Raw genomic sequence first — 12,954 nt, 5'->3', positions numbered from 1 at the left:
TGCGGGAGGAGGCGGTACTTCCGGGAACGGCATCTGAGAGGCTCGTGGAGTGTGGGGAGAAGTCGCCGAGATGAAGGTGAAGATGCTGAGCCGGAATCCGGACAACTACGTCCGCGAGACTAAGTTGGACATACAGAGAGGTGAGACAAGTTGGTCCAGAGGAAAAGGCGCCATTTTCCGCGAGTGCCTGGGGTTTTGTCTCTGCTTTCTGAAGAGTAAGCTGGGAGGAAGCGCTTCCTCCTCTGTTTACTTGTTAGCGTTCACTAACCGCGCAGGGAAAGCGAGTGCGGGACTGCGGCTACCAGATGAGGTCCCTTTGTGCCTTTGGTAGAAGTGAGAAATAGTTAAACCTACGGGGAATTTTTCTGCCAGCTTGTCGCGGGTTCCTGTTACTGTGGATTGAAGGACTTGAGAGTTCAACTTAAGACTTGTGATTACTCCTTTACGTTACTCTGGCCTGTGGAAAGAGACCAAGCAGAACTCTAAAGCCATCAGTTTTCTCTTAGCAACAACTCTTGTAAAGAAGTTTAATGGGGGAGAATATGGTTACAAACATTTTGTTTCCTGGTACTGACATGTTTCCCATTAACATGTCCATGTGGCTTAAAAGACAAGGAACAAACCGTGCGAACAAAATTTGCCGGGGAATGAGGGCCAAAAGGATAATGGGGGAATGAAAGGGCCAGAAGGGCGGCCAGTGTGCTCCCCTGTGAATCGGGAACCAGTGGTAGACAGTGAGCTGGAGCACTGCGTCACGTTTTGATTGAGTAGTAGAGATTGACAACATGTGTGAGTAGTGTTCTTTAAATATGGTTTCTGCTCACAAAATATTTACAGACTAAGTAACAAGACTGTAAAGACAATTTAGATTATGTCCCTTTCCCACCGAGGGCCTGGCGAACTACTAGACCCTCTGCGAACTACTAGACCCTCCTTGGATCTCACCTGTCAACTGCTTTCCCACAAGTAGCTTACTTTTGGACTTCCTGGGTAGTGCAAGTAATTAAGCTGGGATACTAACCAACAGGTGGGAAGTTCAAACCCACCCAGAGGTACCTTGGAAGACAGGCCTGGCAATCTGACCACAGCCTTGGAAACTCTATGGAGTGCAGCCCTGTTCTCCTGTACACAGTCACCACCCGTTGGAGTCTTCGGGATGGCAGCTGACTGCAGATTTTTTTGACTTGTTTGTCTGAATACATTTCAGCCATTCCCTTTCAGTCTTCCTATAGCACACCCTTCTATACTTCAGCTCCTTGCTGCATCCAGACACCCTGCTTCTGCCTGTTTATCATATATACCTATTTATCGTGTTGACTAATTTGATTATCTGTCTCTCCCACCAGACTGGCCATGCAGTGAAGAGTCTTGCTTATTTCCACATCGGTTCTATTTAAATAGCATTTGGCACATACTATGTTTTTTCACAAATAATATGCCCGGTAAATAATGCACAGGAAAGGATGCATGTGTGGTTTGGCACAAAAAAAAAAAAAAGTGACAGAAGTGTTATTTGCGTGAACATCTGGTAGGTGTTTTATAAAAGTTTGGTTGAGGATTGAATGAATAAAAGTGATAGACTGAAGAGCTGAGGTAGGTTGAGCCCAGATTCTGCAAGGCCAGAAGGAGCTGGAAATTCGTTCTGTAGATCAGAGTCTCTAAAATGGGTATTGCAGGCTGTCCACTGGAGTGTGTGTGTGAGGGGAATGGCAATTAGTACATACTTCAGTTTACATTAGGGGACTTCAGGAAGTTTGTAGAAGAATTGGGACATTGGGATTTTCCCACAAACTTTTAGACTCTCCCTCATTCTTTTATCTTAAAATGTTTTCACATCATCAATTGGCACAGACTTCCTCACTGGAGCCTTATAGTAAATGATGTCAGAAGCAAGCTGATCCAACTCGTGGCAGCCCCTTGTGTGCGGAGCACCACTGCCTGCTGGGATTTTCAAGGCTGTGACCTTTGGGAAGCAGATCGCCGGGCCTGTTTTCTGAGGCGACTCAGTTAAATTGTAGTTGCTGTGGCTGCTGTCAGGTGCCATTGAGTCACCTATAGGGATCCTGTGCGCCACAGAAGGAAATACTACACGGTCCTGCGCCAGCCTCACAACGGCTCCTGAGCTAAACAGTTAACCGTTCTATCTGGTTCTTCTGGATCACAAGGAAAGGATGACAAGGTTCTGAATTCTGCAGCATTTTACATTTATTTAAGGGCTTAATATTAAAATAATGGAATCTTACTAGTCATTTATAGATTTATGTATAATTATAATAGAAAGGACCGTGAAAATCACGTTTCATTCAGAAGTTCCTCGGTTTTACCATAGTAAAATTCTTAGAAGAGTTGGCAAATGTTATGAATATTAAGTAGAGTTTTGGAGGTTTTTTACTAGAACAAACATAATCTACTCTTTCAAAGTCCATTTGCTTTCAAGAGAACTTGTGTGATGAGATCATTTTGAAAATATAGGGTCTAGTTTGCTGATGTTAACCAAATGGGAGTAGAAAGCCTCATCTTTCTCCCAAGGAGCAGCTGGTGGTTTCAAACTAGTTTATTTGATGTGGGAAAAGAGAGTAGGATGAATTACAAGTATCGCAGAAAATGGTAGGACTTTGCGAGTTTTGACAGGTTTAAGTTTTTCACTAAAACTAAATTTGTTTTAGTTTCTTGTTTTGAAAAAATAATTCTTAGGATTATTAAAATACTATTTATGACTCTTGCCTTCAGAGTAGATAGGTGTTTCTAGACAAAGTAGAGAGATAATCTTTGCAATACTGACATGGGATTAAATAATAAGTATAGTGAATACCATAAATGCAGCCACCTCAGCAAGTTTTCTCCTCGAATCTGCTTGTCTTTGGGAAGTATAGGTAGCCCTCATTTAACACGGGGCCGTATTAGCTGAACTGATTCCACGCCGTGACAGGTTCATGGTGGCTGATGTTGCATCTGTTACCCTGGAACCATGTAAAGTGAGGAATGGGTTGCAGTATGCATCCCATCCCATCACTGGTATTGTACAAATCTGAGATCTGGTTATATCTTTTCCAATTTAAAAAACAAACCCATTGCCAGTGAGTGAATTCTGGCTCATGGCCATCCTATAGTATTGTGTAGAACTGCCCCTTTGGGTTTCTAAGGCTATAGATCTTTACAGAAGCAGAAAGCCTCATCTTTCTCCTGTGGAGTGCTTGGTGGGTTCGAACTTCTGACTTCATGGTTATCATGTATAACTAACTATGCCACCAGGACTTTTTCTTGAAAATCATTAAAAGCAAACATTGAAATAATTGAAATTTAAAATTTTTAATTGCCTTACCAGGATTAAGTGGGGACTTTAAAAAAGCACACTTTTTTTTTTAAAAAGCACACTTTTTTTTTAAAAAAGCACACTTTTAATCACAGTTCTCCTTAATTCATTGCACAAGAAGGCTTTAAAAGATTCATGCAAAATGGAATTTAGACATAATGAGATTTTTCAGTGAATGTTTTGAAGCCACCTCATACATATGTCGAGGGGAAGAGACCAGCTCAAAAATTCTTGTTACTAATGGGCACAAAACCAAAAGAGAAGAATACTACTACCAAGAATAATCTCAAGTTTTAAAACTATGTAAAAAGCAGTCTTTCAATTTGATTCATCTGACAATGGTATACCTGTCACCACATAGGGTAGGGATGGAATCACAATAAGTCAAAGGTAAACTAAAACTACTAAGTTACTAACTTAAAACTCAGTACCATCCAGTCAATTGTGACTCATAGTGACCTTATAGTTCACAGCAGAATCGCCCCTCTGGGTTTCTCAGGCTGACTCTTCATGGGCATAGAAAGCCTCATCTTTCTCCCAGGGAGCGGCTGGTGGTTTCAAACTAATTTATTAGATGTGGGAAAAGAGAGAGTAGAGTGAATTACAAGTATCTCAGAAAATGGTAGGACCTTGTGAGTTTTGAAAGTGGGTGATGTGGAAGATGAAATATATCAGAATGACCAAAATTTGAGCTTGACTGACTGAAATGTTAGGAAGTCTGAACAAAAAGCCATCAGGGACCAGGGTATAGGCATGGGGTAAGAGGATGCATTTGCTTTTAAACATTGAGGACATTTTTTTTAGGCTTGTGGGCTTAGACTCATCTCCTAAGCAAAATTATTAACTGGCTTGGGAGCAAGAACATGGATTCTGTTTGAACTTAAAGCCAGACCCACCACTTATTTGGCCTCTCCATGCCTCAGTTTCCTTATCTAAAATTTATTCTTAGAGCACTTTGGGAATTAATTGAGTTCATGGAAGTTGTTTACAACGGTGCCTGGCACATGGTAAACTATATTTTTTAAAGTAGCCAATGAACAAGTAAAGTGCTCAACAACATGGCAGCTATATAGTATAGGTAATAAAATCATCACACTGTGCTTAGCAGTCTAGTGCGGAGCACCAATGATTGATGGTGATTTCTACACCAGGAACGTTGAGTTTAGTTAAGCCAGCATTTATCATACACTTGCTTTGTGTCAGCATAGTGGTTACATTTTGAGCTATGATCCACAAGGTATGAAGTTTGAAACCTCCAGGCGCTCCTTGGGAGAAAGACGGGGCTTTCTACTCCCGTAAAGAGTTACCGTCTCTGAAACTCAAACAGCAGTTCTACTCTGTCTACAGGTTCACCATGAGTTGGCATCGACTCATATAGTGAGTTTGATTTTGTCCTAGACACAGTACAGATTACTGGCTACTGGTGTAATTAGGACATACAAAAGGAGAAGCAATCTATACTGTGGGTCTAATTACTTCACAAAACATGTATCCCATGAATTTTTAGTAATGTTTGGAAAATGTGTCTGGGTGATTGATCTTTTACGTTCGTATTCTTTATAGCATTAGGCATAGAACTGGTTCTCAAAGGCTGATGCAGAATAAATTGATTAGGCAATACCATAAGAAATAGGAAAGATGTGTTATTCTTCTTTCAGTTCCAAGAAACTATGATCCTGCCTTACATCCTTTTGAGGTTCCTCGAGAATACGTAAGAGCTCTAAATGCTACCAAACTGGAACGGGTGTTTGCAAAACCATTCCTTGCTTCCCTGGATGGTCACCGAGATGGAGTCAATTGCTTGGCGAAGCATCCAAAGAGCCTGGCTACTGTCCTTTCTGGGGCATGTGATGGAGAGGCAAGTGTCACTTTACACACTGATCTCTTTTTTTTTTCTTAGTCATTTTATTGGGGGCTCTTACAACTCTCGTTACAAACCATACATCGGTTGTATCCAACATATTCCATCGTTCTTTTCTAGACATTCACTTTCCCTTGAGCCCTTGGGATCAGTTCCTCTTTTTTTTCTTTCCTCCTCCTTGCCCCCCCAAATCTCACACCGACCACTGTCTCCCTCCCCCTCTGGTTTCTGTTGTTCTTCCCCCTGCCTGGGGGTGTGTGGTTATGTACCATTCTTTGCGATTAGTGCCCCCCTCCCTCCCCATCTACCCCTACCTTCCCCCTACCCTTTTGGTATCTATTCCTGTTCCTGGGTTCCATGTGTTGTGAGTTTTATCTCTTGTCTATACCTATGTACATGCTCCTGTCCAATCTAGATTGGAAGGCGGCACTGAGGTCGTGATAGCGGAGGGTGAGGAGGCCTCCAGGGAACAGAGGTAGAGTGCGTGGCCCATTAGTGCTCTATGCACCCTGATTGACTCACTCCTCCCTGTGACCCCTCTGGTGGGGGATGTTCACACTGATCTCTTAAAAGTAAAATTTGTTATATTGCATTTGTATCTCCTTTGGTTTTGGATTTTTAGTTTAGGGTTTGCTTTGATTTCAGTCTTTTCTATATTTTGCTAACTTTTAATCTTCAAGACAAAATTCTGTTTGAAATAGTAACTTCAGGAGTTTCTTCACTCATTCCGGGAAACTAAAAATGCAAGACTTGAGGCTCAATTTTGACCGCATGTAAAGTAAGAAACTGTGCTTGCAATGAAAGGTATTTGTGTGAGCTTTGTCTCACAGAGGGTGCTATTAATGATGCAGCAGGATTGTTTCCCACTCTGTTGAGTTGAAAAAAGTGCTTCAAACTAGACGACAAAGTGACAGACTGGATTTTCTGCTTGTTGATATACTTATCCATATGCATTACTTGATTATTTCCAACACTGATTGTTTTCAGCTGCCTAGTAGAGTGATTCATAGCCTGCTTAGTGTTGAATATCTTTTTCTTAGAATGTAGTACTACTTTGCCTAAACAGTTTCTATGTATAATTCCCAGAACTGTCCCGCCATGCTTTGTTATTTATAGGTTAGACTCTGGAACCTGACGACACGAAAATGTATCCGCACAATCCAAGCACATGAAGGCTTTGTACGAGGAATATGCACTCGCTTTTGTGGGTCTTCCTTTTTTACTGTAAGTATAACACTATTCAGTCATTAAAACTTTGCAAGCCACATAAGACTGATCTAATTGAATAGCTTATCATCTGAGTTCATTTCTTCTCCAGCCCTTTGGAGCTGTCCAGTACAAAGTAACCTGGCCTTGAAGAGTCCACACCCGTGGATAATCTCACCCTGTACCTAGTAACTTCTGAGTCACTGAACCAGCTGCACTAATCTCCGGACAGTATGAGGAGGTCAGACTAGAATGATCGTTTGGCCAAGTTTTCAGTGCTAGGATGAGAAATAGATACTTTGGTGGAAAGTTGAAAATCTTTGAAGGCTTGCTGGCGTGTGAGTGACCATCTCAGCTGTACTTTGCAGTGTTGACTGGCAGTGGAGAATAATCTGTTGGAGTATTCTGAGTAGGCAGTAGTAAAATGCTGCGCTGTGGCATAGAAAAGGAAAAATGGTTGTGTTTAGAAGCATTTTGGAGGTTTGACCCCTTGTTAACTGAGGTGGTGGGTCCTGTGACAGAGGCACAGGAGGCAGAAGAGGACGAGCACTGAGAGGAGATTGAGATTGGGGTGGATAAACTGGTCAGTGGGACTGGCGGTGGGCTGTTGGGAATTAGGCTTTCAGACCTTTATAGATACAGGTCTGGGACCGGGAGGTGGGGGTGGGTGTTAGAGCTAAACATGACATCAACACAGAGTTCCCTGATTTTTAGCCATGATATCCTATCATTGTGACGTGGTGAAGAGAAGAAACGTAAAAACACAAAGGTGTCAGGGAAGGACTGTGACCTTGGGAATGTTTGCCCTGGGAAGACAGCTAGAGTCTTGGGTCTGCAGGTGTGGCTTGGTTCACGTCCAGGAAGGAGTCTGACCTTACAGAGATGTGTAGTTAAAAGGGGGAAGGGTACTTTCATAGCATATTTAGATCGTTGGAAATATTCTTTGATACTACACTCAAACTTGATAAGGTTTATGTCTTAATCGATGAAACTTCTAAATCTAAAACTGTATCAATAAATTTTACATGAAGGGGGCTTCAAAACTTGGGAAAATTTCAGTCCTACTCCAGTATAATTTTGTAATAATGGGTATTGATCACCTGGAAACTCTTGGTTCACTGAAATCTACTGATCTTCTAAATGTTAACATTCTTTAATTGTACCATATCATAAATAAATAAATCTGTTAAGATTGCTAATGGCCTTGTTAGAAATCTTTTAAGTGTTGGAAAGCGGTCCAGGTCATGACGGTGGATATAGATTTCCTAAAATTCTTATATTTTTGCTTGAAAGCATACATTTTTATCATTAGCAACAAATTCTGTCAGTTGTTTTCTTGAAGGGATGGGATCATGTCCTTTAAGAAAATCTCTGCCACAGACTCAACTCTTAATTACTGTGGTCTGTTGCCACTGCCTTGATTTGTGCTCAGCTAAGGTAACAACTGCTTTACTGTTTTTGGCCGTATTTATGACTCAACTTTATTCCTTCGCCTGTTCTTTTAATCTATTCATACTGTTTTGTTTTTAGCTTTATGTAGCTAAAAATTTTTTAGCTTTATTTGGCACACAGCTTTACTAAAACATGACGGCATATAAATGCTTTTAATTTGAGGTATGTGGTGGCAAGTGTATGATCTATAACTGTTGTTCATTCTCACTGTAATGGTAATGAAACATTTATTTCTAGATTGGAGACGACAAAACTGTGAAACAGTGGAAAATGGATGGACCAGGCTCTGGAGAAGAGGAAGAGCCACTGCAAACAATATTAGGAAAGGTACAAAATCATGGGCCCGTACACATTAAACTTCTTCTCTTTCACTTAAGATTACTTAAAATAATTGTTTTTAATCCCAGTAAGCAGAGCGAGACACTTTAGACACTAATAATTTTGTTATCTGTGCAGTAGTTTTGAAATTGAGGTCCTTTGCAGCTAAAGCTCTTGGATGTTTATTGTACAGTTGTAGGCTTGAGTCCTGTTTGTAGCTAGAAGATGCCATGAGACTTGTCCTACAGTATTCAGAACTGAGAATTTAACTTGATAGAAAAATCCTCTAGGCAATGAAGAAATGTAATAATGTGATGCATTTGCATTTCTTAAAAATTATTCTACAGATCAGATTATGTGGTCTAGTAATATCTTAAGTATTCATAACATTTGACTTACCCGTGTTTTACAGAGCTTGCATTTTTATATTATTAAGCAAATAAAATACTAAAGTTAGATTTAATTGTCAAACAAAATGCATGCATTTTAAAATCACTTTGTCATCTTGATTAGACTATACTAAAGTTCCCCTCTTTAGATTTCCAGAAGCTGTGTCCAGTTGTTATAGGGACACAGTGGCGTGGGGTACGGGCATGTGATAAAGCTCAATTCACAGATGGCTAATAATCCCTAAAACAAATGCTGTTCCCCAAGGAGTTCCAAAAATATTACGACATATTTAGGCTTAGCCCTACCTCTGTAGTATTGAGGATTCATTTTTATTGTAGGAAATTTGTATTTCTAATAATAGAAAATTATTAGAAATCTGCAGGTGCTGCTAAAGGTTAAAAATTTAGTGCTGTCTAAGTATATCCCTTTAATGCATTACAATTGAGTTTCATCTAGGCTCAAAGCCCTGCAGAGAATTCTGCCTTAAAGGTCGATTCTGATTCCGTGTGTCTGGGTCGGAAGGCAAATAACTCAGCATGAGATCAGACCACTTTGAAACACTGCTTTGTAAAAAACATTTTTTACACTTTAGTACAAAGATCAGCTTTAATATGATCCTGAGCTGATTAATCACACATTCCAAATGAATAATATCAAATTTATGAGGGTGTGTTTTTTGTTGTGTTTTTGCTTTTGTTTTCCACTTTCAGCAATATTAGTATCCATCTGTCCCCCCCAGTCTTGCTCCTTCCTTCAAGTTTTGCTCTGGTTATTTATGTTCAACCCTGGACATACTATTTTATATGTCAAACGTGGAACTAAGTTTTTTAGAAATTATTTTGCACTTCATTCATTAGTGGTTTGCAAATTCCTTTGGTACTCAATATTCAACTCACTTCATTGAAATGTATTGGAACTTAATTAAGACTATCCCACACTAATTTTATTATTCTCAGGATTGGTGGGAAGCTATATCACGCCATATACTGTTATTTTTCCCCTTAGGTAAATGCTTCAAGGAAGTTATTTTGTGAACGGGGATTGTCTTAATAATGATGATGATAATGATTGCTTATAAATACATTAAAACATTTTCTGTAGATTTGCAGTCATAATGAGCAGACCCATCTCTAACACTCTCTGTGCTCTTGAAGACAGTGTATACTGGAATTGACCACCACTGGAAAGAAGCGGTTTTTGCCACATGTGGACAGCAAGTGGACATTTGGGATGAGCAAAGAACCAGTCCGATTTGTTCAATGACCTGGGGATTTGACAGTATAAGTAGTGTTAAATTCAACCCAATTGAGGTACTATTCCTTCTTAAACTACGTTCTATTTATGTAAACATCCTCGGTTAATAATTCCAGCTCTCTTTGGGAAACATGGGTTGTATGATAAGAGAATCTTCTGAATTAATGGTCTGGCATTTGATTAGCTTCTAGATTTTAACAGGGTCCTCATGTCTTTGATCAGATCTTAGCACACTTGCTCACCATCTGGTCCCTGAAAACCATGTTACCCATACAGGTTCTATACGGGGGCTTTAGTTTTACCCATGCATTCAATGCTCATGAATATAATTTTTTAAACTTGTAAGGAGTCAGTGATAACAGCAACCCATGCTTTATGATAATCAAAATTGTACTGCATGCTATAGGTCTATATATACTGCTTACAAGTCTGAGTGGTAGTTCCTAGTTTTCTCTTAGGTCTAAAGCAGCGGTTCTCAACCTGTGGGTCACGACCCCTTTGGAGGGTTGAACAACCCTTTCACAGGGGTCACCTGATTCATAACAGTAGCAAAATTACAGTTATGAAGTAGCAACAAAAATAATTTTATGGTTGGGGGTCACCACAACATGAGGAACTGTATTAAAGGGTCGTGACATTAGGAAGGTTGAGAACCAATGGTCGAAAAGAAGCGTTAGAGATTAGCACCACTGTGTTTCATGTGAAGAAGCCCAGGTGGTGCATTGACCTAAACATTGGGCAATTAACTGCAAGGTCAGTGTTTCCAACCCATGAGCTGCCCTGAAGGAGAACAATGAGGCTGTCTGTTCCTATAAAGGTTTAAAGTCTTAGAAACCCTAAGGAATACTTCTCTGTCCTATAGGGTTGCTATGAGTCAGATTCAGATCACTGGCAGTGGTTTATAGGTTTATTGTCTACGTAGTTCCAAATAAATTTACCATAGGTGGCTGTCCTGAAAGCTAAGCTAGCCTTTGGACTCCAGGCCTTTCCTAACTACGTATTTCTAAATAACGTAGTGATAAGTGAACTTAATGACCAAAGAACTGAGTAGAGACACCTTTTCTTGCAGAAAGAAAAAGAAGTCATTGCCTAAAGAAGGGGGGTTTCAGAAAGTTATGGAAAAATAGAATCCTTCCGTGAACTTTTTGAAGTCCTCTTCTGTAAGCTGATTTTAGAATTTATTAGAAGACTGTTGTGATATAAAGCAAATACCCTGATTTGTGAGAGCTGAACATTCCCACAAGCCAAAGAAAAGTCAAAAGAATCAGGGTATAAGCATTTGTAAGAACCCTAAGTAAGCTGCTTCGGGGTGAAGTGAGTTTGAATCGGAGATGCTGCTGAGAAGTCAGAGGACATAGCTCTCCTCCCAGAACTTACCTCCCAGTGCTCCTTGGACAGGTTGCAGGGCTCAGGCGGAGGCCGGCAGGCTGGTTCGTGAGCCAGGTCTGGCTGGCTGCCTGTTTTCGCAAACAAATTTTGCTGGAACACAGCCATGGCTGTTGGCTTACGTATTGTTTCTAGCTATGTTTGCATTGCATTGGCTGCGTTAAATCATGGAGATAAGAGACCATATGACCACAAAGCCTAAAACTTATTGATTGCCTGTCCCTTTGTAGAAGTTGCTGATCCCCTGGTCTGGAGTGTCCATTTCTTATATGCAGGGGTCTTCCTTACTCCATCTCCTTTCCCCTATGTCTCTCTTGGTTATTTAAAAAAAAAAAAAAAACCCAAGCCTGTGGTCACCGAGTCCATTCCAACTCATAGCGACCCTACACGGGTTTCCAAGGTGGCGAATCTTTAGAAGACAGCATACTCTCAACTTTCACCTGTGGAGCAGCTGGTGGGTTGCTGACCTTGCAGTTGGAAGTCCAGCACTTACTCAATTGCAGGTAAGGGCAAGTCGGCTTTGCAGAGCAGGGACAGGGCTACATATGTAGGTTCCAAACGCAGGTGATTTGGAGGAGCAGTTTTATATCCTCCGAGATGTAGAGCAGAGCTGAATTTGAATTCCCTGCCACCGTGCCTTTGCACTGACTTTGTATGCATCACAGTTTTCCTCTATATTTGTTTCTTTATTTTTAAAATGAGATTAATTTGACCTCTCAGTCTACTTCATAGGTTTGTTGTGAGTGTAAAATGTGATAATATATGTGAACATTTTTAAAAGTGCTATACAAAGTCAAGGTGGTGATGTAATTACTATTTAAAAAAAACACAGAGAAGGAACAAATATTGATTCCTCCTTCACTAAGGGCCAAAGAGCATCTTTTGAGTCTCGGTTTTGATGAGCACCTGTGTCAGAAGAGCTGATGTCCATTTCTAGAACCTTGGTGGATTGATTAGTGGTGACCTAGTGGGCATGTTGTTCACACTGGGCAGTGTAACAACCTATTTGTACAGCTGTGGGTTGTTTTTTTTAATTAACCATAGGAACTGACTTAGTAGTGCATACAAGCGGTATGTATGTCTTTTTTTTTTCTTTTAGTTATTTTATTGGTGGCTCATACAATTCTTAACACAGTCCATACATACGTCCATTGTATCAAGCACACATGTACATTTGTTGCCCTCATTATTCTCAAAACATTTGCCTTCTACTTTAGCCCTTAATATCAGTTGCTCATTTTCCCCCTCCCTCCCCACTCCCCCCTCCCTCATAAACCCTTCGTAATTCATAAATTATAGTTTTGCCATAAGTTACACTGTCCGACGTCTCCCTCCTCCCTCTTCGCTGCTGTCCATCCCCCAGGGAGGAGGCTATACTTAGATTCTTGTACTTGAGTCTCCCCTGTACCCCATATTCCCTTCACCCTCCAGGCATTGGCCCTCTCACCACTGGTCCTGAAGGAGGCATCTATCCTGGATTCCTTGTGTTTCCAATTGCTATCTGTACAATGTACATCCTCTGGTCTAGCCAGATTTGCAAGGCAGAATTGGGATCATGATAGTGGGGGCGAGGAAGCATTTAAGAACTAGAGGAAAGTTATGTGTTTCATTGTTGCTACCCTGCACCCTGATTGGCTCGTTCCTCCCCACAACCCCTCAGCAAGGGCGTGTTCAGTTGCCTACTGATGGACTCTGAGGCTCCACTCTGCACTCACCCACCCACCTTTATAGTGACATGATTTCTCGTTCTTTGATGCCTGACACCCGATCCCTT

General features: G+C 40.8%; 1 protein-coding gene across 1 annotated transcript in view; it reads left to right on the top strand.

The window, feature by feature from the left end:
* Window positions 1-35: 35 nt before the first annotated feature.
* The window catches only part of DCAF13 (DDB1 and CUL4 associated factor 13), a 30,285-nt gene continuing 17,366 nt past the window's right edge, over window positions 36-12,954 (top strand). The window contains exons 1-5 of the mRNA XM_004697446.2: window positions 36-140; window positions 4,972-5,171; window positions 6,291-6,398; window positions 8,070-8,159; window positions 9,695-9,850. Of these exons, the coding sequence (XP_004697503.1) occupies window positions 71-140; window positions 4,972-5,171; window positions 6,291-6,398; window positions 8,070-8,159; window positions 9,695-9,850 (624 nt within the window). The 5' untranslated portion in view covers window positions 36-70. The remainder of the gene's footprint in view (window positions 141-4,971; window positions 5,172-6,290; window positions 6,399-8,069; window positions 8,160-9,694; window positions 9,851-12,954) is intronic.

This window comes from Echinops telfairi, unplaced genomic scaffold (assembly GCF_000313985.2).
Source record: "Echinops telfairi isolate 266 unplaced genomic scaffold, ASM31398v2 ScPeMD7_1;HRSCAF=3_0, whole genome shotgun sequence".
Taxonomy (NCBI): Eukaryota; Metazoa; Chordata; class Mammalia; order Afrosoricida; family Tenrecidae; genus Echinops; species Echinops telfairi.
This window is presented reverse-complemented; position numbering and strand designations above follow the sequence as displayed.